Below are 22,100 nucleotides of genomic sequence, written 5' to 3'. Positions count from 1 at the left end.
ACCAGTAGCTCGAGGAGGTTAACTGCACGGCCTGACTGCAGCCGGGTCGCTCCTGCGACGTTTTAATGGTCGTGTGACATTTTGAAGTGCTAGATGAGATGAAGTCAGACAAAAATTTGAACCAGCATGCATTGTGTTAAGACCATCATGCGTCACATTAAGTCAGCGCTGCACAGTGCCACATCAAGTCGAGCGCACCTATTACTAAGTCACTCAATGTGTAGGGGCTTAAAGTTGTCTGGAATATTAAACCACACCATTACACAGCTGTCTGCAGGATGCATAGTGATAAGCTCATTTATCATAATTCTCACTCTTATCTCATCCATCTTGTGCGAAAGAGACATGAAGTTGACGAGGAAGAGACTCACTGGTCTGTATGGGTTAGCCTATAGCCTAGCCTTTAGCCTAGGGTCAAACCCGGCTCGCTTTCCCCCTCCTCTGTTTGCTCTCAGTTTCATCAATTGTGATTTAGCAATTTAAAAAAAACTGTAAGGGTGAGAAGTATTCACACAGATCACCTGATTGTGGTTGCAGCTAAAAGTTTGGTTAGAATCCAGTTAGTACTTCATACAACAGCATCATACACAGACAGCGTAAGTGCCTCAGTGTTTTAGAGAGAATATCTAAATTCATTATCAGTGAGTAACAAGTGCAGTAGACTGGAATTTAAGTTTTCTCAGTGTATTCACAAATTAATGTTAACATAGTTTCTTTGTATCCAGAATCCCCTTATGCAAGAGACGTGCACTCACATACCGAATCAGTTAACGCCGACTTAACAGACCAACTTTCTTTGTTAACCCTGAGTTAAATCAGAGTCGGTTGAACCAGCTTCATAGTACAGGCCCCTGGTCTGAACATTCTTCGTCTCAACCTGTCTCTTGATTTGCCATGCGAGGCCTCAGCTCATTAACTGTTCAACCGCTATGCTGTGTCACATTGCACTACTGTGAACGAGAAGATTAGGCGTTTTTTTCTTTCTGGTGTACAGGTACAAGAGGGCTACTATAGTTATCACCTTGTGAGTCTGTGTTGTCATGGTAAAATGTGGCTCTGGAGACATCAACTGTAGCTGGAACTACCATATTCTGTGTACTTTCCAGGTTCACGTACAGTCTTAATGAAGATCTCCTTCTGTCCCAGATCCCTAACTCGGCTCAAAGAGAAATAATCCCCAGATGAATTCACTATCTGAAGAATTGTTACTTAATAAATAGATTTTCAGACGTAAAGGTTAAATCTTTTGATACAGGCCAGATGAGGATGCCTCCTCACTGATGTTGGACTGGATGTGATGTAGTGCTTTATCTATGGTGAACATACTGAGCATATGATGATGTCTTCTGTCTTGAGACATGACAACATAGAGATGCATCTAGTTCCTGCTGTCCTGTGTATACCAACAGGACCACTTTAATCAAATTGTGTTTGGTTTTAATTATTTCAATAGGTTATATTTGGTGGTATGACTCTGTTCCAGGACCTCCCTACTCTTCTACGGGCATATGTAAGGGGTACCCCTCCATTAGCCTTCACAAAAAGTGAGGCAGGGAGAGTAGCAGCTTAAGGACCCTGGCATAGAACACAGCAGCCATCAGTGACAATGCAATTTGTGCTTTGCCAATTTAATGCATAGGGGGTGATCAGCTGAGCAAACAGCTGAAGTGGGCTGGCACAGAGAGCTGCTGCTGTCAGCTGACATACTGAATTGTGGCTGCACTTGACTTCGAGACCTGCCTGAACAAATGCTATGGTGTTTTTTTTAATTTGACAGCTTTGCATTGAAGAAAACTTTCCTAGTTGTAAATAAAATAAAGTATTGGAACCATCAAAAAGAAGCAGGTTTCATTTCCAGACAGGACAGTTTATTTATCCTCAGATTCCTGTTTCTGCCCAGATCTATTTCAGGAGCGTTAACAGATGCTCAACATGTTGATATACAGTATTAATTCTCTCAAAATGTATTTGATTTCCATGTCGGTAAAAGTATAAATGTTCAGGACAGTTTATATGACAATTCAAACCTTTTGCCTGTGTGCACAAGTTTACACAAATGGACAGACAAGAGTGTCAGTGTTCCAGGGATAAAAGAAACTGATAATTGGAATGTTTTTGAGCCTTGAGCATAGTTTACTCTGCTTCCAAAAGGCTTGTTTGGAAGGTTAGACAGCTCCATGCACACCCTGAGGATGTTGGATTATGGAAGTCTGTGTGCGACCAGTTGAGTAACTTTCTGAAACATTCACCCTAACTTGACACTATAACGTTAGTGTGAAGCTTTTCTGAGGTGAGAGGACACAAAGGCAGGAGGTTTTTCATTAGTTTGTGGTAGATTCATGTGAACTACCAACTAACAGTATAAAGGACATCCTGGGGACTGGAAATTTGCATCATGGTCCCCTTATTCAAACCATATCACACACACCCCTTCCTCACAATGGTGTGGCTGTTCTGGGACCATAAACCACAGTAACATCTATATAGAACAAAGCTACATTTCATGGTTTTGTAATGTTCATTTGGGATTTGAAAGATTTCTACAATTCCCATCATGCTTGATGGGTGATATACAGAAAACAGACACTCTAGGGCTGTCAATGGGTCCGGGTGTTACTATGGATTATTGCTAACACAGAAGTTCATATAGCGACCTGAGTGACCTTTATCTCCATGTCTTTTAAGAACTTTATACACATCTATCCTTCATACGTGTCTACTGTTTTGACTCACTGGTGCAAAATTTTAAGTCATATCTGTTAGGGTTTAAAGGATAACTTTCGAGAGGTTCTTAAACCATAATTGTATTTGGGGAAAATGTGAAATGTGTTTATGGTACAAACTGCAGTTGTTCTTACACCAGCCTGGTGTTGCCTTCCCCTCAGTTACTGCTTCTCAACAAGCACACACACTTCATGCCAGAGAGGTGAGGAATGGTAAGACACGATATCAGCATTATCTGGAAGATGGAAGTTGAACTAATATCAGTGTGAGTGGCATCACTGTCTGCTCACACTCTGTCCAGCTGGGTGGAGTCGACCTCTAATCCAGAAGGAGTCAGTTCACACAGGTAGAAGAGTGTCTCTTCGCTGGCCTCCGCCTCTGTCAGAGGCTCCAGGCGGATTAAAGAGTTGCGGACTGGCTGTTTTGACTCCAGGCTGGTGTCCAGCAGCTCTGACGGTGGATCAGCCTCCACAGAAGCACTGGGGCAGAAGGAGGACTGAAGGTGGATGATGGAGGAATCAGAGGAGCTGCTGCTGCCACTGGTGCCTGGGTCCAACTCTGGAGGAGGGGTACAGCCATCAAGGAAGGCAAGCAGGGGGCAGGAGGTGTACTGGATCAACTGCTTATCTGAACAAAAAAAATTACTATAATCACCACTTACCTGACTGTAATCACACAACAATTTTCATCATTCGTTGTAAAGAAACTACACATTGACCTTTGTGCTGATGTAACACACTGCAGCACCGCACTACAGATAACAAAACTGAGGGGCACAGTGGAATAAATGTGTGGACACATGCTGCTTCCATTCAGCTTACAGGGCTCCCTGAAAGCTCCGATGAGGATGAAATTGAGGTTTCTTCACTGTCCCCACACCTCAACTCAACCTAATACACTGAAGCTGCTCTGAAGGATCATGGTGGAACAGTAACTAACGCACAGGTTTTCTTCTTTGATCTTTCACTAATATAAAACATACAACAATAAACTGGTTCTTAATGTAATTTATGAATGTATCTGTTCTGCATTTGGGTCAAAGTTTTGGACTACTTGGCTACAGTAGGATAACGTCTGGCTGCCAGTGCAGCACATGACGACTGGGTCGCCGAACTGCTGTGACTCACTGGTATCTGTTGCTCACACAGAGAGCGTGTCTGCTATGTGTTCTGGTATGACTAGTGTATTTCCTCTAATAAAAGTAGTGCTGTGTACTCAAATGCATATGACACCCAGCTGCCCTTATCTGCAAGGCCTGAATAACTTAGTTAAACTTCAGAAATGTCTTTAAGACATTAAAGCCTGGATGACCTATTACCTTCTGCTTCTAAATTCAGACAAAACTGAAGTCGAGAAACATTATCTGACCAGATAATTATCTTGGATGGCATTAGCTTCAGCTTGGCCCCCACCTCTTCTGTGATTCGGAGTTAAGTTTGGAGTTTGTCAATTGACTCACACATAAAACTAGTCACTAGGACAGCCTTCTTACCCCTGCGCATTATCATGAAAATCAGAAACATCCTGTCTAAGAAGGATGCTGAGAAACGGCCCCATGCTTGTTACCTCTAGACTGGATTATTGCAATTCTTTATTATCAGGATTTATCAGTAAGTCTGTGAAAAGCCTCCAGCTGGTCCAAAATGCTGCAGCATGAGTGCTGACAGGAACTAGAAGAGGGGATCATAATACTCCTGTCTTAGCTTCTCTGCATTGGCTCCCTGTAAAATTATCACTATGGATTATTTAGTGTAAGACAATGACGTGTGCAAACAGTGAATACTTTCTGATGCCACTGTATGTCAGTGCAGGTTAGTGGAGGTCTGGCTGTGAGTGTGTAAGTATTCTCCACTTACCAGCATTGTCTTCTTCTGTCCTGCCTCTGTTTAGCTGTGCAGTGTTCTCTTTGGAGGGCACACTCTCCTATAAACACAGAACAGCTTCAAAACCCCCCAAATTACAAACATTTCTCTCTCTCCCCTCTTTTCCACCCATCTCTCCTCTCCTCCCCATTTTTCTCTGCTCACCCCAACCGGTAGAGGCAGATGACCGCCCACATTGACTCTAATTCTAGAGGTTTCTCCCTGTTAATGAGGGAGTGTTTCTTTCCACAGTCGCCAAAGTGCTGCTCATTGTGGGAACTGTTGGGTTTCTCTATATTAATGATTTTAAGGTCTTGACCTTCTATTTAAAGTGCCTTTAGATATTGTATATTATGATTTAGCGCTAATTGAATTGAACTGAATTTATGGTTTATCCATTTACTTAATTTCGAATTCACTACATGTTAATCAGGTACACAAAATAATAAAACAAATAAATTAATCATTGTCAGTGTCTATGAAGAAATAGTTGCATTAGAATATACCAGAGGTACCACATATGGGCTTTTAGGCCAAATTATTTCTCCAGATTCTCTATAGCCTTGTGGAAAGCCCTGCAAGTTTCACACTTTAGAGAAATAAATATGTGAAAATTGTCAACACAAATGGATAATTAGGTATTGATCATCTTAATGTTTAGTGTGAAAGTGATTTCATTGTACCTCTATGGCATCAAAATCAATGCCAAACTGCTTTCCATTTAGCATGGACTGGAAATCCTCCAGACTGCAGTCAATACTGTCCAGATAGTCCATCAGCTCCACCCTGACAGTGCACGCACACACACAAAATGCTATATTAATAACACATAATCAGGGACATGCCAAGACATTTGAGGGGGGAGAGGCTCAAGTGACAATAAGGGCACTTCTCAAAATGATTTCAAAAAAATATTTTAAAAATAAAAAATAAAAAGCACTAATAATTTGTTTATTTTTGAACATGACAATAAATCAATCAATAAATAAAACACACACACACACACACACACACACACACACACACACACAGAGTACAGGTTGCCACTTACTTGCCCAGCAGGTTGATGTTCTGTGATATAGCTCCGTTTTCTTTCAGTATGGAGTTCATCATCTTGACGGGGTCCTCCAGGCTGAGGCCTGAGGGTTTATTGAGCTGCAGGGCGCTGCTGGTGGGGCAACTGCTGTCTAAAATGCTGCTCCTCTGGGCGTTGTCTGCTGATGCTGACACATCAGCCTCTGTCTGTTTGTTGTCTGTGCAGGTGGTGCTCACCTCCGTCTCAGCTGGCAAGACTGCACAGCTGTCCAGCTCTACCTCCACAATTTCTACATCACTGGGGAGGGTAAGTAGTCATGACAATTAGTCATGGGAAAAAAGTAGGACACCCCATTAAATATTTGGTTATATGTGAAGAAATATCAACATATGAATATTAGATTTTTTTCAAATTACATCTATAAATAAGGATGATGTAATCGCATTAACTAATTCACTTTATTACTTATTATTATGAAAGATGCTAATTCTTACGAAGGAAAAAGTTAGGACACCTCCCTTGACACTATGCCCTAACAGCTGGTATTTCCTAATGTTTCCGATAACTGTCTAACTAGTCTCTATGACATCGACATCCAGAGTTCTTTTAGCTGTGTGATGTTTGAGGGGTTTCTTGCATGTACATCCCCACCCAATGGTGTCACAATAGGACTAAGATCTCGGCTTTGAAGGACTTTACCAGAGTTACTGGAATGTTTTGGTTCATGCCATGTTGCATGGTTCACTTTCACTACCTGGGTTAGATGGCCAGAGTTTACACTCCCACAGATTAATTGAACAATATTTGTTCTTCTTTATTTTGTTAATTAATGATTTATTTCAACTGTGACTCTGTTGTGGTGTCCTCCTTGTGTGTTGCGGTCACTAGGTTGAGGCCTCATATCCCACCCTCTATACGCTCACATTCAAGCATAAATAGTCAATGAAAAGTACCTTGTCAATGTTGAAACATAAAAATTACCCTGTTGATCTATGTTTTTAATGGTAAATGGTAGCATCAAAGAGGAGATGACCAACTTTTCTTACTCCTAAATCTAGGTGCTTGTGAGTTACACATCATTTGGTGGAGTGGCAACAAATTGCTCCTGAGATTAATGCAGTGAGGGTGACAAAGAGGACAGTGCCTGAATTGAAAAAGCAATAACCAAAATAACCATCTGAAACCTGAAGAATCCCCAATGTTTACAAATGTATTGTTATTATTTTTGAAAGGAAAGATTATAGGTGAACACAATATACACTGCTCAAAAAAATGAACAAATGATTCAAGTTGAAATTCTTTACTGTATAATTTGTCAAGAACAAAATGATGCAACAGTGTTCAATGGAAACCAATATCATCAACCCATTAAGGGCTGGATTCAAAACCACACCGAGAATCAGAGTAAAAAATTGCAATCACGGGCGGATCCAACTTACATGAATTTCCTCACGGGAACTCATAACATGTCTCAGTACTGTGTATGGCCTCTACATGCCAGTATGCACTCCCGACAACATCTGGGCATGCTCCTTATGAGTCGGCGGATGGTGTCCTGAGTGATCTCCTCCCAGACCTGGATCGGGGCATCAGTGAGCTCCTGTCTGTGGCGGTACTTGTTGACATGAGATATACCAATACATAATGTCCCATAGGTGCTCAATTGGATTTAAGTCAGGGGAATGTGAGGGCCAGTCAATGGCACCTAAAAGCAGTTAGGGTACCGTTCTGTGCAACTCTCCGAGGATATGTCTCCCCAGGCCATCACTGTCCCAGCTAAACCGGTCCTCATGATGTAACAGGCAAAATAACATTTATCAAAGCAGACTCTTTCATGCCTTTCACATCTGGTAAGTGTGAACCTGCTCTCGTCTTTGAGTGTCAAAACTGCCAATTCTGATGTCTCTGGCAAATGCCAATCGTGCATCACATTGCTGGGCTGTGAGCACAGATCCCACTTGAGGATGTTCGGCCCTCATGCCACCCTCATGGAGTCGGCTTCTGATAGTTTGGTCAGAAACATGCACACATGTAGCCTGCTAGAGGTCATTCTGTGGGGCTCTGGCCGTGCTCCTCCTGGTCCTCCTTCCTCCCATTCTACTGGATTGATGCCCTTCTATGGCCCCATCCAGCTTTCCTCGTGTAATGATTGGTCATCTGGTATCTCCTCCATGCTCCATGCAAACCCTCTTGTGACCACACGTATGTATGTGCCTTCTTGGAGGAGCTGGACTACCTGTGCAACCTGATTGGGCTGCAGGTACCAGCTCATGCTATCAGAAGTGAAGGACAATAGCAGAACACAAAACTAGAGAAGAATCAGTCAGGAAGGAGGAGAGAGCAGCTGTCTGTGGCCACCACATGTGAAACTATTCTCTTTTTGAGCATTGTCTTGTTTGTTCTTCTCCATTGCACCCCCTGTCACCTGCTGCACCAAAGCAGTGAAACTGATTCATACTTGCTAAATTGACATAATGATATTTCCGACTGACTTTGTGTTATACTGTGACCACTAAGTGTTCCATTCATTTTTTTGAGCAGTGTATTTATTTATGTGGTCTCCATTTTGCATTCTGTGCACCTGACAGCAGAGTCATGTTCACCGCAGCGACTTTATACAAAAATTATCAAAAAGTATGTTGTACATGCACAGTGTTATATATCATCAAATGCTATTAATTGTTCAGTTGTGCAAGTTTATAATGCCATTTAATTGGTATGTTAGTATAATTTGCTTTGATTTGGCTTACATCTTCTTTTTAAGTAAATTTATAATATGGCTTCAATGCACATCCCCAACTCTGTTGCCTATTTCTCATCTCAAAAATGTTAACATGCATGAGCCAGAGTTTGCATACAGTTGCACACATTCTCCCATCAACTTATTTTTTTTTATAGATCCCAACTTGCATGGACAGTGATGGATGCATTTCTCATACCCCACATATATAAATAAGGCCCCTTAGTCTTTGTCTAAGTGTTCTCTAGCAAGATTAAATCTTACCCTTATGTTATTTTGTCAGGAAGGGTCCTCCTTGCACACCTCTCATGAAAATCAAACCTGTGCCGTTGCTGTAGATGCATGTTATTTGACATCAACCGGAGCTTCTTGTCGGTGCTGTGATGCAATATCACTACCCAGACACATGCAAGTACAGTCTTCTTTCTGGGCCTAAGAGTGCTCTGAATAAGACAGGCTCTTCCAAAATGCTTTGTAACAATGACCATATCATTTGCACCTGATAAGGTGTACCTTAATATAATGCTTGGCATTTAAAATAGTAATAAATGTTGAGGCATCCAACCTTTTTCCTTGCTTCCCTAGTAATTGAATTGTATAAATCACGAAATTGTCATTCAAAAGACAATTCTTCAGTATAATTTTATAAATCATAATACCTTAATCTCTCAAATTGCGTGTCAAAAATCCGTCATCATTTTTTCACAAGTTCATCACTTCTGCAGTAAATATTCTTTATACTTGTCTATTTTAGACACTTACTGAGTCAGTACAAACCTTTCAGTCCTACGCATGTTCTTAATGGCTTTTTCTAAGACCTGTGATAAAACTTTAAAGGGCCACAATACATAAATGGAAAACAAATGGCTTAACTAAAGACTAATCACTAGGATATATATAAATACATTATGATCATCATATCATCAACATCATCATTACTGAGCTTAAGCCTCGAGGTGACAGAGTGCTGTTTTTTTGGTTTCACTTTACTATCATTTGATGTTTGCTGCTTCCACTCATATAACGTTGAGATGGAATGACTTCGATAGTGGCACAATAAAAACTGTCAAAAATATGATGTGATTCAAAACATGGACATCCCATTAAACATGTCACACAATAAATCAGAAATTCTTGCACTTCTGCAAATCAGACAGCTTTCAATTGTCTTGCAGCTGTTACTGGTTTGATGTAATCTAAGAGATGACATTTGAAAGCAGTAGAATGATTTGAGTAGTAGAATGTCTTACCTTTGCTCATAGTCTGTAGGTGACCTCTCAGTGATCTCAGCCATCACCTCTGCATCATTCTCAGTCAAGTCACAGATGATAACATCATCCGACATCTCAGAGCCTTTCACACCATTCAGACTGTTGACAGATGACTATACACACACACAAAATTTAATGATTTCAATTGCATTAAAAGCAATACCTTCAATGTTTGTATCATGAGGTTCCATTATTTACTAACCTGTTCCACACAAACTTTTTCATCATAGATCTGATGAATATATTTGGGCTTCTTTCCATTGCTGTTAATAAGAATTGGCCTGTTGACAAGACCGTGACACATCATTAAAGTTCACATTATGAGAATGCTGAAATGGTTAGTTTACAGACTGACTACTGTGTAATTGACAAAGTTTAATTTAGAAAAATCATGCATGTCATTCAAACAACAATTACAATTTTCTGTTGATTAATATTTTAACATAAATATTGAGTTTTCATTTTATCTTAATCATGTATGATCAGTTAATCAAAAATACTGATCATTACAGATTGACGGGAAAAGGAAAATCACTGGATTTACAAAACAATTTGAATTCATGAAATAAATTCACATTCTGAGACACCTTTAACAGTTTCACCACTGGCTGGGAAAGATGATATCCCCTTTTCACTGTGCAGAGCTAAATTTAAAGTTTATCTGAGAATGAGTGTGAAAACAACTCAGCAACAGTGGGGTAGGAAGTGAAAGTGAGTCAGCATTCATTCCAAATGTAACCATGACATGTTCGAATGAAACTGGTTGTTAATCTGACCACCACAGACAGTCTTATCATATGGGCAACAACACTCCCACACTAAAAACCACATTGTAAGAAATTATACACAAGCTGACATTAATTTTATAGAAACAGACTGCACATTTGCCTGCTCTTTGCATTTCATGAGGCACCTTATTCATGGGTCATTCAAGACTAACTGATCATGTCATCTGTGCCTCTTTAACAGCTGCAGGGACTGTGTTTGTAGGATCAGTAATCTAACCAAATCCCAGTTGAAGGATGAACTCACCTTTTACGTTTCAAATTCAGGATGTGGTTGTTTTGTACTAATGTGACGATGAAATGTATCAGCTGGAAAAAAAAACAGTTAATGAGATACAACAGAAAATTTGGATAGATTTTCAGCACAGACAATAGCGCCTCAGTTCCACATAGCTCTGTGTCCATACGCGGACCAGAAAGGTATCCTTTCCTATGGCAATCTCTTTGATCCCCAATGTGTTGCAAAACTCCTCCTTTCAAGTATTTTTCTGTCTCAAATTTCCTGATATTAAAATATTATAATATAATATAATAATATATCAAAAAACAACTGCGGTGAATTTTGGACAGACCATATGTGCTTTATGGCACAGAAAGATAGCATATAAACTAATTAGCTAAGAGGCTATTTCATTTAATTGTATGATAAATTACAAATTTACTCAACCAGTTTAACACATTGTGAATTTCAATAAGGTTATTTTTATAAAATAAATCGTAGTTAAGTAAATGTGGGAGAGTTCATTATAACATTCGTTTATTTGTACATAACCTATTGATAATGAACTTGACATAAAATAAAACAAATTCTGTGGGTTAAACACAGAGTCTGAAAGAAACATGTGGAAATGAGGCATGATGATAAATGTAACAGTTGTTGGCTACACTAATCAATACAATGTCACAACAATGTTTACATGAGGTCAAAATAATAAGTAACACAAACTTTTAATAAAGCTCTTTTAAGTGCTTGACTGGTGATAATACTTAATACTGGGTTTATCAGAACATTTGAGTGGTGAGGAAAACATTTGATTCCGTTTATCCCACTGAAATACTATACTAATAAAAAAAAAAATCTGTTTATATATCCATTGAATGGATGAACGATTAACTAATGTTCTATGAACTGCAATCAAATTGCACTCAGAAATATGTAGTTGTGCATATTAATGTGATAGAGCTCACAGAAGGCATGTATTGTATGTGAACACAGCTTTAGATAGTGTAAACTGATGGTCCAGTATACTACTCACCTTTTTAATGAGCTGTTGTTGGTGGGCATGTTTCTGTCTCAGATCTGAGATCTCCCTCCAGAGAGCTTCATTCTCCCTTAACAACAAAACAAGTTTCACTTACAGAATTTTATGAAAATTCACCAAAGACGGTTATGCGAACTCGAGCACTTCATGCATAACACTGCCAAACAATAGAGAGAAATCCCAGTCTTCCCTATGTAATGGGTGTTAAACGCACTTGCATTCTAAATTCCTTGCAGTACTTCAATACATGTGAAAATTTCTCTGTCGATATTATGAACGATATCCTGGAGGGAGTGGCACAATATGAAATGAAACTGCTAATACTGCACTTGATGGACAACTACACAACATCAAAAGGAAATAGACAGGATAATTAAGAGCTTTAACTATGGGTACATGGAGAAAAACAACAAACCTCCTGCATTGAAATTAAGAGAGGACTCGAATTGGGGTTAAATGCCATCCAATCCTGGTGTTTACTTCGCAATCTACCACTTATCTTTGGAGACTTAGTTTCTCCAAATGATCCACACTGGTATTTGTATTTGCTGCTGCTTCAAATAGTAAACATTGTATTTTCTCCAATGTTATCAAAGGGTATTGCTATTTATTTGAAACACTTGATCACAGAACACCATAGGTTATTCAAGCTTTTGTTTCACAACAAGAGGCTGCTACCAAACCATCATTTTATGGTGCACTACCCTACATTTATTCTTAAAATTGAACCAATTTTACATAGCTGGTGCATGTGCTATGAAGCAAAGCACAATATCTTTAAAAAACAATTAAAAAGCTTCAAAAATATAACTAAAACATTGGCAAATAAACACCAAAGACAAATAGCATACTGTTGGCAGACATTTGACCCAAACAGAGTAATGATTGGTCCAGGTAAAATGTTATCTTTAAAAGTGATGGACTGGGGCAGTAAGATAGCGAAGACTCTTCAGGTACCAATTAACACCAATGTATTTAAAGTTAAATGGGCAAAACACCTGAGAAATATATATCGTTCAGGTTTAGTTGTTTGTCTGAAAGTCCATTGTGAGATGCCAGTTTTTCACAAAATCCATGACATTGTTGTTAAAGATGAGATGCTACTGTTAGTTACATTTGTACTACAAAACATATGTTTGGATGAGCATTTAAATGCATTTAAGGTTGTGTGTACAACAGAGGGACCTCATGTTGTTGATGTTAAAGAGTTGTTCGGTCACAAAGCATTTGACATACAAATGTCCTATAGTCAAGACGATTCAAGCTTGTTGTTGTCCCATACTGTTTCCAGTGACTTTTTTTTTCAATGAGCCTAATATACTCTTTAATCAAGATGCATTGGATTACAATTTTAATATTTTTGTTTTATTTTTATTTATGTATTTTGTTAAAGGCTGAGCAGAGGCCAAAATTGTAATTTACAAAGGCCACAATTTTATTTTTGTGACTTATTTTTATTTTATGAAATTGATGGAAACACTTGTCAATTGTCAATATCACTGTCATCAGAGTGACAAATAGAATAGTTGACTTATGATTTGTAATTTGAACTAAAATGCAATTCTGTTTTGTGAAAAACAATTCTGTATTTAGCAGGGGTCGCGTTAACCAAATATTTTCCGTCATTGACCGTTTTTTTTATTTAAAACGGTGACGGACAAATCTGAGGGCCATCCGTCATTTTGACAGATTGCAGGTTCTTTGGCGTCACACTGACACATGTAGACGTGCAGACAGAGTATGTTGCGGAGGTGACCAAATCAATCTAAAAAAGATTCCCATCTGAGCATCATCTCTGACCTGGACACCGTACTCAATGCATCACACTATGTGTGTGGATTATTTGTTCAGCTTATTTGGACTGAATATTAATTAAAAATGAATTAAAATTAAATGCTATTGAATATGTCATTATTATCATTTAAAAAATTTAAGTGACCGGTAAAAATAGATCATGACAGGATTTTTATGACCCTGTCAGTCAAAATGACAGACAACGAAAAAGTCTAGCGCAACCTCTGGTATTTAGTGAAATCTAATTCTGCTTTGAGTGAAAATAAATTCTGCATTGAGTGAATGTAATTCTGTATGGAGTGAAATATTATTCTCCATTGAGCAAAAATAAATTCTGCATTGAGTGAAATGTAATTCTGTATTGAGTGAAATTTTATTCTATATTGAGTGAAATTTTATTCTATATTGAGTGAAATTGTATTCTGTATTGAGTAAAATTTTATTCTGCATTGAGTGAAATTTAGTTCTGTATTGCGTAAAATTACTGTTGTTAAAAATGAGTTGTTTTCATTTTATTTGACAAAGAGTAAATTATCATGATGTAGTGTAAAATATAACCACAGAATAGTAGATTTTACTCTGAAAAATGTACTCTACAAGTGGAGTAAATTTCACTCTATTTAGACTGGGACCAAATATTACCTGTGTCAGAGTAAAATTTTATTCAATTTGAGTATAATATAATAAATAAATATATATGATATATGATAAATTTACTGTGTACTTCTCAAATTCAAAGGGATAACTTTTGCGAAGGACTGAATCTGCTGTAGGCTCAAGGTCAGAGTGACCGCAGACAAACGGGAGTGTAAAGACCCCCCCTCATCATTAATGTCGCTGTATGGGAATACTTCAGTTTCACAGTCAGTAATGACGACAGACAAAGACATTGTGCAACTGCTGTCAGATAAGTAGCTGGTAGCACATCGAAAATGCAGACTTGTTTGAAAGAGCATCACCAGTTATGTCCTATTGGAAATAACACCTACAATAGTGGGACAAGGAAAAAAATGAGTTCAGAGCAAACCCAGCCACCCAATTTGGAACCATGACCTCAAAACCAAGTTACGTACCGAACCATGATTTTTGCGTGCCGCTACACCCGTACTTCACAGAATTATCTGATCTGGACCAGCTCATTGGAAACACAGCACTGCAGGTTTCCCCTCACCTCAGCATCTGCAGACACCATTACAAAAGATTGGCAGTACCTGTCGGTACCCTACATGACGGGCCAGGTTCAGACTGATTGGTCAAGTTGACTGGGCTGGGCTCATGCATTTGTAACGTAGAAGAGCAATCGCCATTTATGTGTCAGGGACAGATTAAGACAAACTCAGTGCCAGGGTTTTTTCTGCATAGAAAATTGCGATTTAGCCGACTCCACCTCCCTACAAAATTCATGTACAGTTGAAACCGCTTATGTTGCGACTTTCCAATCCCTTTAAAGTCCCTTGAGAGGCTGAGTATATTTGAAATGACAAGCTGATGCTCAGAGAAGCACGGTGAGTCCAGATAAGTTTCATGTATTTAATAAGAAACACAAAAGACGCAAATAAGATGGAAAACGTGTACACTGTGTTGCGTATGTATATCAAAGCGATCAAACTAAACAAAAGGCAGTCAACAAAAATTAAGGCTACCTAACTCACCTCTCTCCTCTCCCAGTGCAGGTGATTCAGCCCCTATTGTAACTTACGGCTGTCATCTACGGCGCCAATGTGACCCAAATCCCACATATCACCGTGGCAACCAGACCCAACAAATCAAAACCTGAATAATGATCAGCAAAAGCTCCTACAGCTTATCTTATCCCTGTTTGTCCCGGGCCAAATCATAGCTGGTTGATTACCATAAACTAATAGTAGCTTCTGTATTAAGTCCCAGAACTTCAACTTGAAGGAAAGCAACGGACTCTCTCTCTCACACACACACACACACAGATTATATTACAGGATTCCAGACTGCAACCATTTAGTCTCAATTTGCAATAACTTTTGGAGCCCATGTGACTTAATCTGTTTACTGGGCGCACAAGTGCGACATGCAAATATGCCCCAATTTATTAGAGAGGCTAACGTAACACTGTGTTTTAGCCTAAAAGTCCACTACTGGAAGGAGCGATGCTATTGGATGTAGAGATACTAACGCAGACCCCACACGTGCCCTTGGACGAGAGCTTGTGTGCGGTGTTTCCGGTGTTTTCTTACAAACATGAACGCGGCTCTGAGGAGGATATCAGAGGACTTTTAGGCTTAAAACACAGTGTCAATTACACCTTTTTGAGTCGAATTTTAATGTCTGGGCTTCAGGACACTTGGATTATACCATACGAGCAGTATGGTGGCATGTGTTTTTTTTTTTTATTACGTCACCTGTTTTATTACGGCTGTTAACCCCTGAAACTCCAAAAGTGTTTTTTTGACTCAAACACCTCACCCATATGGAGGTTTTTTCCTATCTTTATTCAAGAGCGTGCTCTTTCAGTTCGAGCACATGACTTGCTTTCTCTATGACCTTTTAGAATAATAGGACAGGGGAATCCATATAATAAAACCGTGGAGGGCGGAGGTGGATGAACCCGGTTAAAGAGTAAACGCCCGCAACTAGGCAGGGATGATATCATTAATTTAATTCGTTGACCAGTGGTCAACACGACACCTGGCATTCTACTGGTTGGGGAATTTTGCGAGGGTTGTAGCACAAAAAAATCAAAGAGCAGTGGATAATCTGAGAGCAGACGATTCACGAGCGCACAGAAAGCAGCCGTTTTGCGGAGAAGGGCCAAAGCTTGAGCGCTGGAAATCCGTGCGAGCAACAATATACCTGATTGCAAGCACACAGTTTAAGCAGAAACAGAGCAAATTTAAGTCCAAACAGGGGCTATTTTAGTGGAAGAGCAGGGTTTTGATGAAAAGTAATACACAATCTGAACATAAACAAACAAGTCATGCGCTCCAACTTAAAAATTCTTGAATAAAGATAGGAAAAAACCTACATACACTCGCCCCTTCATCAGCATAGTGGTGAGTAGATAACTGAATTTTAAGCGGGCCATACATAGTGGAAAACACTGATGCTCACACATGCACGAAAACATGACATGTCTCAGCAAGGTGAAAAAGGAACAAAAAGGAAAAATAGAGGTCTTCACAAGAATAGGATGTGGAATACAGTAATTCAAAGTCACAGGCAGCAGGCTTGTAGTGCTGACCATGTGCAAAGATATCCAGATGGACTTGAACTTGAGGAAACAATTAAATATGTAACAGGCAGACCCTCACAGCCACTAAACCCATAAATTGTCCTCAAGTTCAACTTCGTTAAATGATGGAATTCTCGACATGTTCTCGGGTGGTTGAACATGTGTTGGTGTTTTTCATTATATATTGTTTCTGCACAGAGCTTTACACATACCTCTTGAGTGTTGCCAGCCTAGCATCAATGTTCTCCTGTTTGCCGTGAACACTGTGGACACTTGCCAAGATTTTCGTCAGATCTTCCTGTCGAATCTTATTGTCCTCTGGCCGAGCGTTAGAAACCTGAAGATACAATCAAATCTTAGGTTTACAGTATCTCAACACTAGCAGCATAAAAGGTGATGGTGATTTTATATAATGAGTTTTGCACAAGACATGCAAATGAGAAAAGAAAGGGGGTCGGGCACTTTGTCTAAAATTAATTTCTTTGTCCTAACTGTATAAAAAAAACCTTATCCCTTAATGATGTAATTGTCAGCAACCCTCCATAGCCGGCTTTGTCTTTTTTACACTTCTCATAACATATAAGTGTTGAGAGTGTTTAGGGTCGTTCATTCATTGTAGAGCTGTGTCATTCATTCTTTGAAGAGGAGTGAACACACAAATTAAACATTCAAGTGATCCCTTGGATCCAAGAATTGGACGAAGCTCCTTTGGCAGCAATACCCTCAAACCAGGAGGGAGTTTGAGATCTTTCCTCTTACAAAGCTGGTCAGACATATTATTAAGATGTCTGTTGACAACAACTTTCTGAGCTTATGCCATGGAATCTTTACAGTATAAGGACAGCCTCTGACCCAAAGGGAAGATAGCATTTGTTTGAAGTGGTGCTGTATAACATTTACTGTCATGTTTATAAAACATACACTGATAAACTAAGGAATTCATCTTCCTATTTAACACGAAGTTGTCCCGACCCAGAGGCAGCATAACCCAAATCATGATTTTTCATTTTCATGATTCTCATGAAATCCTGGTTTTAATTTCATGAATTATTTTTTAAATAGAGATGAATAAAGTAATTTTCTTTTGAGACATAAAATACAAGATCTTAAAATACATTTCAACATAAAGTCGATTGATACATTTCTGTACCGCAATTATCCAAACCATAAAAATAAAATAGTAACTTCTGCTTTTGAAAAGGCTTTTGATAGTTACATGAAACAAAAGGTATTTTTTTTACATAAAAACAACTATTTACTGCAACACCCCTAAAATGTACAACCAGTTTTCACAATTATCTGACATTATAAGTCATGCACAACTATAATAACAAAACAAACATTTTCTTCAGACAGAGAAAATAAAGTAAGAAAATAAAAAATGATTTATTATTTCCCTCTAAACCAGCACCTGTTTGGGTAATGACATACATGTTTGAGGAATGATATTAAAGATATTTGTAATGAGCATTAGTATATGTAAATAAAGTATCAGTTCTAGTACAGTGTGAATCAATTTCACTTGCTTTGGTTCCAAATAAGGTGATAACAGGTGCAATGGAGAGGCAAATGCAAGACAAGCCCCCAAAAAGAGAATGGTGGTGGCCACAGAAAATTGTTCTCCTCATCCTTCCTGACTGATTCTGACTAGCACATCCACACAAAAAGGTTTGCTGTGTCTCCCAGCACAATCACAAGAGCATGCGGGAGATACCATGAAACTGGCGGTTACACGATGAGAGCTGGACAGGGCTGTAAAGGGCAAGGAGGAGCCTTTAGCAGGCTACTGGCATGCATGTTTCTGACCAAAGTGATATAAGTGTTACCTTAATTTTTTAGAGCAGTGTAATTACAAAACTGGTCATATCAGCTATTTCAAGGGTTTTAGAAATGAGAGGTTTGATATGAGTCGATAATAACCTAAAACATTTAGGCCAGTGGTCAGCAAAAATATCTGCCACAACATGATTGATTACTAAATATCGAGTCTGAGGCGCAACGGTGCAACCAATGTAAAAAGTTAGACTGATGCCCTGTTTTCTTTTACTGTATATTCAGTAGCTCTAAAACAAACCTTTTGTCTGGGTTGATAAACTTGATTCCACGTTTACCATCTCTTGACTCCAGTTTGCTTCTGTAGATGTCATTAGCTGAGGGGATCACATGCCTTCTCCAACTTAAACCAAATGATGCTGTGCTTTGTTTGTTTAAGTAAAATAGAAAATGACACGTTTTACTTACTTTTCTGCCCCTATACATATATGAGTAGATTTTTTGGTTTTATGGTATATACTGTATGTGTAGTAGTGGTATGTTTATTGCACTATATTGTGGGTTGTCAGTTATTCCCACATGAATTGAAGTACACACTTTTATTTTGAAAGGTGCAAATCGCAACTTCCGTTGTTATGGTTGTTTGTTTCTTAGCTATTATTCTTTCTAAGCTAATTATGGGTGCATCGCACCCGCAGGCGAAGCTCAAAAATCGCGGGGAAAAAAATGTTTTTCACATACTTTTGGTGCATTCAAACTACTCTCAAGCCACAAATGGAGGTTGTCGGACATGACTTGATCAAAATAAAATAGAGTTTGTTTGCTTTGCAGACATGTACTCATGATGTCATAGAACATGCACTATGACAGCTCTCTGACCTATACCTTTGTCTGTATCATTTTTTTGAAATAAGTTTTACGGTCTCACCTCTCCATTGGATGCCATGTTAATTTTGAAAAAAAAAAAACGTCAGAGAGGAGAACAACAGTAAAAACTCGCCCCCACGGTCACATTTTGTAACTCTAACCAATAAAAAACATATGTTTACGTTCGGCAAAGTCTCATTTCACAGATTCATCTCTCTCACAACTGGGAGATTACAGGTGCACGCAATCAAGTCAGTGAGTATCACAACGACATACACACGCAGAGGAGAGGGCTCCCCTTTATATTTACTGATTGAGTCCAGTGGTTACAATGAGCCTAGATTTTCAAAATAACCCCTCCCCTCATAGTAACAGGGTGTTATCAGGAAACCTGTAAAGAGCTTAGATTTTCAAAGTAACCCCCCATGGGTTTATACATGTGTTGTGTTGTTATTTTTCTAATGACCAACACAGTATGTTAGATTAGGTACTTTATGTAAATTGTATTTTATTTACTTATTTATTTTCACTTCAATTATTTAATTTTATTTACTGTTCTTGGTAATGGTTGATACTTAATGTTTGCTCTGTGCTCGGGACTTTACTTGGGAAAGCGCTGAGCCCACAGTATCCACATGAAAGAGACTATGAACATGTTATGTCTCCATGATTACAGATGCTTACAGTGTGCCAGAGAAAGTCTGTGAAGGCCCTGGTAGCTGTATTGCTGTTGCTGTGGTTGCAATAAATTGTCTTAAAGTCATTGGCAGCCTTCTGTTGACTGATGAACAGAGAAATAACAAATAGATGACTCCACCTTCCTCTTGATGTTCTCCAACAGGTCGTCCTGTCCATGTTTGAAGTAGGGGTGCTGAAACTCCACTGGACCGTCTCTCTCCTGTTTCACAATGCCTGTGTCAATGTGCATAACCTTACGAAATCCATCTGCATGCACACAAACACACAGGCATAAACAACTTAAAACACATTTTTAAAAAACTCCTAAATGTATACAGTATATGCAAGAACAAATGCAAAGGCAAACAGAGAAACAACCCTGATGCACCCAGCATCTGATCAGACAACATAAGGTACGGATATAATGGCTGATGTAACAGAGCTATCCTTATACTGTTGTAGCGGATTAGACTGTGTTTACAGTCTGCACATGGCTATATTGGAAAGGATCTAAAGTGATGCATTTTAATAAATTTAACCGTAAAGCTTTGAGGCTTCAATACTTGTGCCGTTGCTATGGTAACTGATGTTGAACGTGTTATTACAATGCAATAACAAAGAGTAGATCATTCAACACTATTCATTAATCGGGGTAGCTGTGGCCATCTTTGAACTGCAGTGTTTTAAATTCAACCCTGGTTCTGCCAGGTATTTGTTTGTAGCACCTTCTACAATGTCAGGGTATAACATTTTCCATAGTCCTCTATGCACTTTGGGTCACTGTACAACTACTGCAAAAAACCAACTCACTTCAGAACGTCTGAACGAGGTAAATCATGCATTCTTACACATGTTGAGCTGTCTGATGAAACTGGCCATGTTGTTGTGTTTGAAGAACTTGGGGAGAATCTCCTTTGCAAAGCGCTGCTCGTCCAACACTCGGAAGCTGTTGCCCTCCTGCAAACAATCAGCAAACACGGTCAAAGCGGGCTACGGGATTTATTTTAGAGTTATACACTCAACACGGGGAGAGAGCTTTTCAGTGACTTAGTATCAATGTCTCAATAAAGAAGAGATGCTGGCATGACGCAGATAGTGATCTGGATGAGTACGCTAGCCAGAACGGCAGATATAGGATTTAGAGAAACTGGCTGGCTTACTGAGCTAACAGTTGATGTTTGGCCTCAGCTGACTAATTGTTCTGTATGCGAAACGACTAGTTGGGTGGCACTAAGATGTAGGGCCGATGAACAATAAACTGTGAAGCGTTGTTTGTCAAATTAATTTTCCCAGCTGTCTAGTTGTGTACTTGGCGTTAGCATCCTGATGGGATAACGGCGCCGCTTTAGCATTACCTGACTCCAGCAGATTAATTCATTGGTGTCCGCATCCTCGACCAGCGTCCACAGCTTGGCGAGGAAAGCCGGGACGTTCGAGTTGTGCTTCATCTTCCAACTACAACAACAGAAACACCTGGAAATGACACTACGCAGTGAGGGCTTCTTCTAGTTGTTGTTGTTCTTCTTCCTTTTTTTCTTCTTGCCCCTCTTCTTGCTCCTCTTCTTGCTCCTCTTCTTGCTCCTCTTCTTGCTCCTCTTGTTGTTGTTGTTGTTGTTGGTGTTGCTGCTGCTGCTGCTTCTTCTACTTCTACTTCTACTTCTTCTTCTTCTTCTTCTTCTTCTTCTTCTTCTTCTTCTTCTTCTTCTGCTTCTGCTTCTTCCGCTTCTTCTTCTTCTTCTGATGTTTAATGGAGCGTAGCAAACAACATATCGGTGCATTACCGCCACCGTCTGGAAAGGAGTGTGAGTCTGAATTATATTGACCTAAACTATGTAATAGAGTCCAGTGATTTTTAGAAAGAAGAAATCTGAATATTTCCTGCATCACCCGAGTCCCTCTGTAATATATAAATATTCTGTTATACAACTGTTTCTTTGGAGTGAGTTTTTAAGTGAATTTTAATTTCCCTGAGGGAGTCTTCCCAAAGGGATCAATAAAGTTCTATCTAATCTAATCAAATCTAATTATGGACAGAGTACGAATAAATTATATTTCCTTCCACTCAGATGTGTGCAGGTTGATTTCAATCCCTATTCTCTTTAT

At 39.1% G+C, this 22,100-nt stretch overlaps 1 protein-coding gene across 2 annotated transcripts; it reads right to left on the bottom strand.

Annotated features, from left to right (window-relative positions):
* Positions 1-1,846: 1,846 nt before the first annotated feature.
* Positions 1,847-21,736, bottom strand: hsf2 (heat shock transcription factor 2). 2 transcript variants are annotated; one of them, XM_069515025.1, is made up of 12 exons: positions 21,353-21,736; positions 20,846-20,954; positions 20,137-20,264; positions 16,892-17,016; positions 11,675-11,750; positions 10,666-10,727; positions 9,836-9,914; positions 9,613-9,746; positions 5,638-5,919; positions 5,270-5,372; positions 4,581-4,647; positions 1,847-3,351 (listed from the first exon to the last, which is right to left on the bottom strand). In XM_069515025.1, exons 1-12 carry the CDS (start codon positions 21,443-21,445, stop codon positions 3,011-3,013), a joined length of 1,599 nt encoding a protein of 532 aa, XP_069371126.1. In that variant the 5' UTR covers positions 21,446-21,736; the 3' UTR covers positions 1,847-3,010. The 2 variants fall into 2 exon arrangements, with proteins under 2 accessions (XP_069371126.1, XP_069371127.1); XM_069515026.1 differs by lacking the exons at positions 1,847-3,351; positions 4,581-4,647; positions 5,270-5,372; positions 5,638-5,919 and adding an exon at positions 6,907-7,895.
* Between the last annotated feature and the right edge of the window lie 364 nt (positions 21,737-22,100).

The sequence above is a fragment of the Paralichthys olivaceus genome, chromosome 19 (assembly GCF_024713975.1).
Source record: "Paralichthys olivaceus isolate ysfri-2021 chromosome 19, ASM2471397v2, whole genome shotgun sequence".
NCBI lineage: Eukaryota > Metazoa > Chordata > Actinopteri > Pleuronectiformes > Paralichthyidae > Paralichthys > Paralichthys olivaceus.
This window is presented reverse-complemented; position numbering and strand designations above follow the sequence as displayed.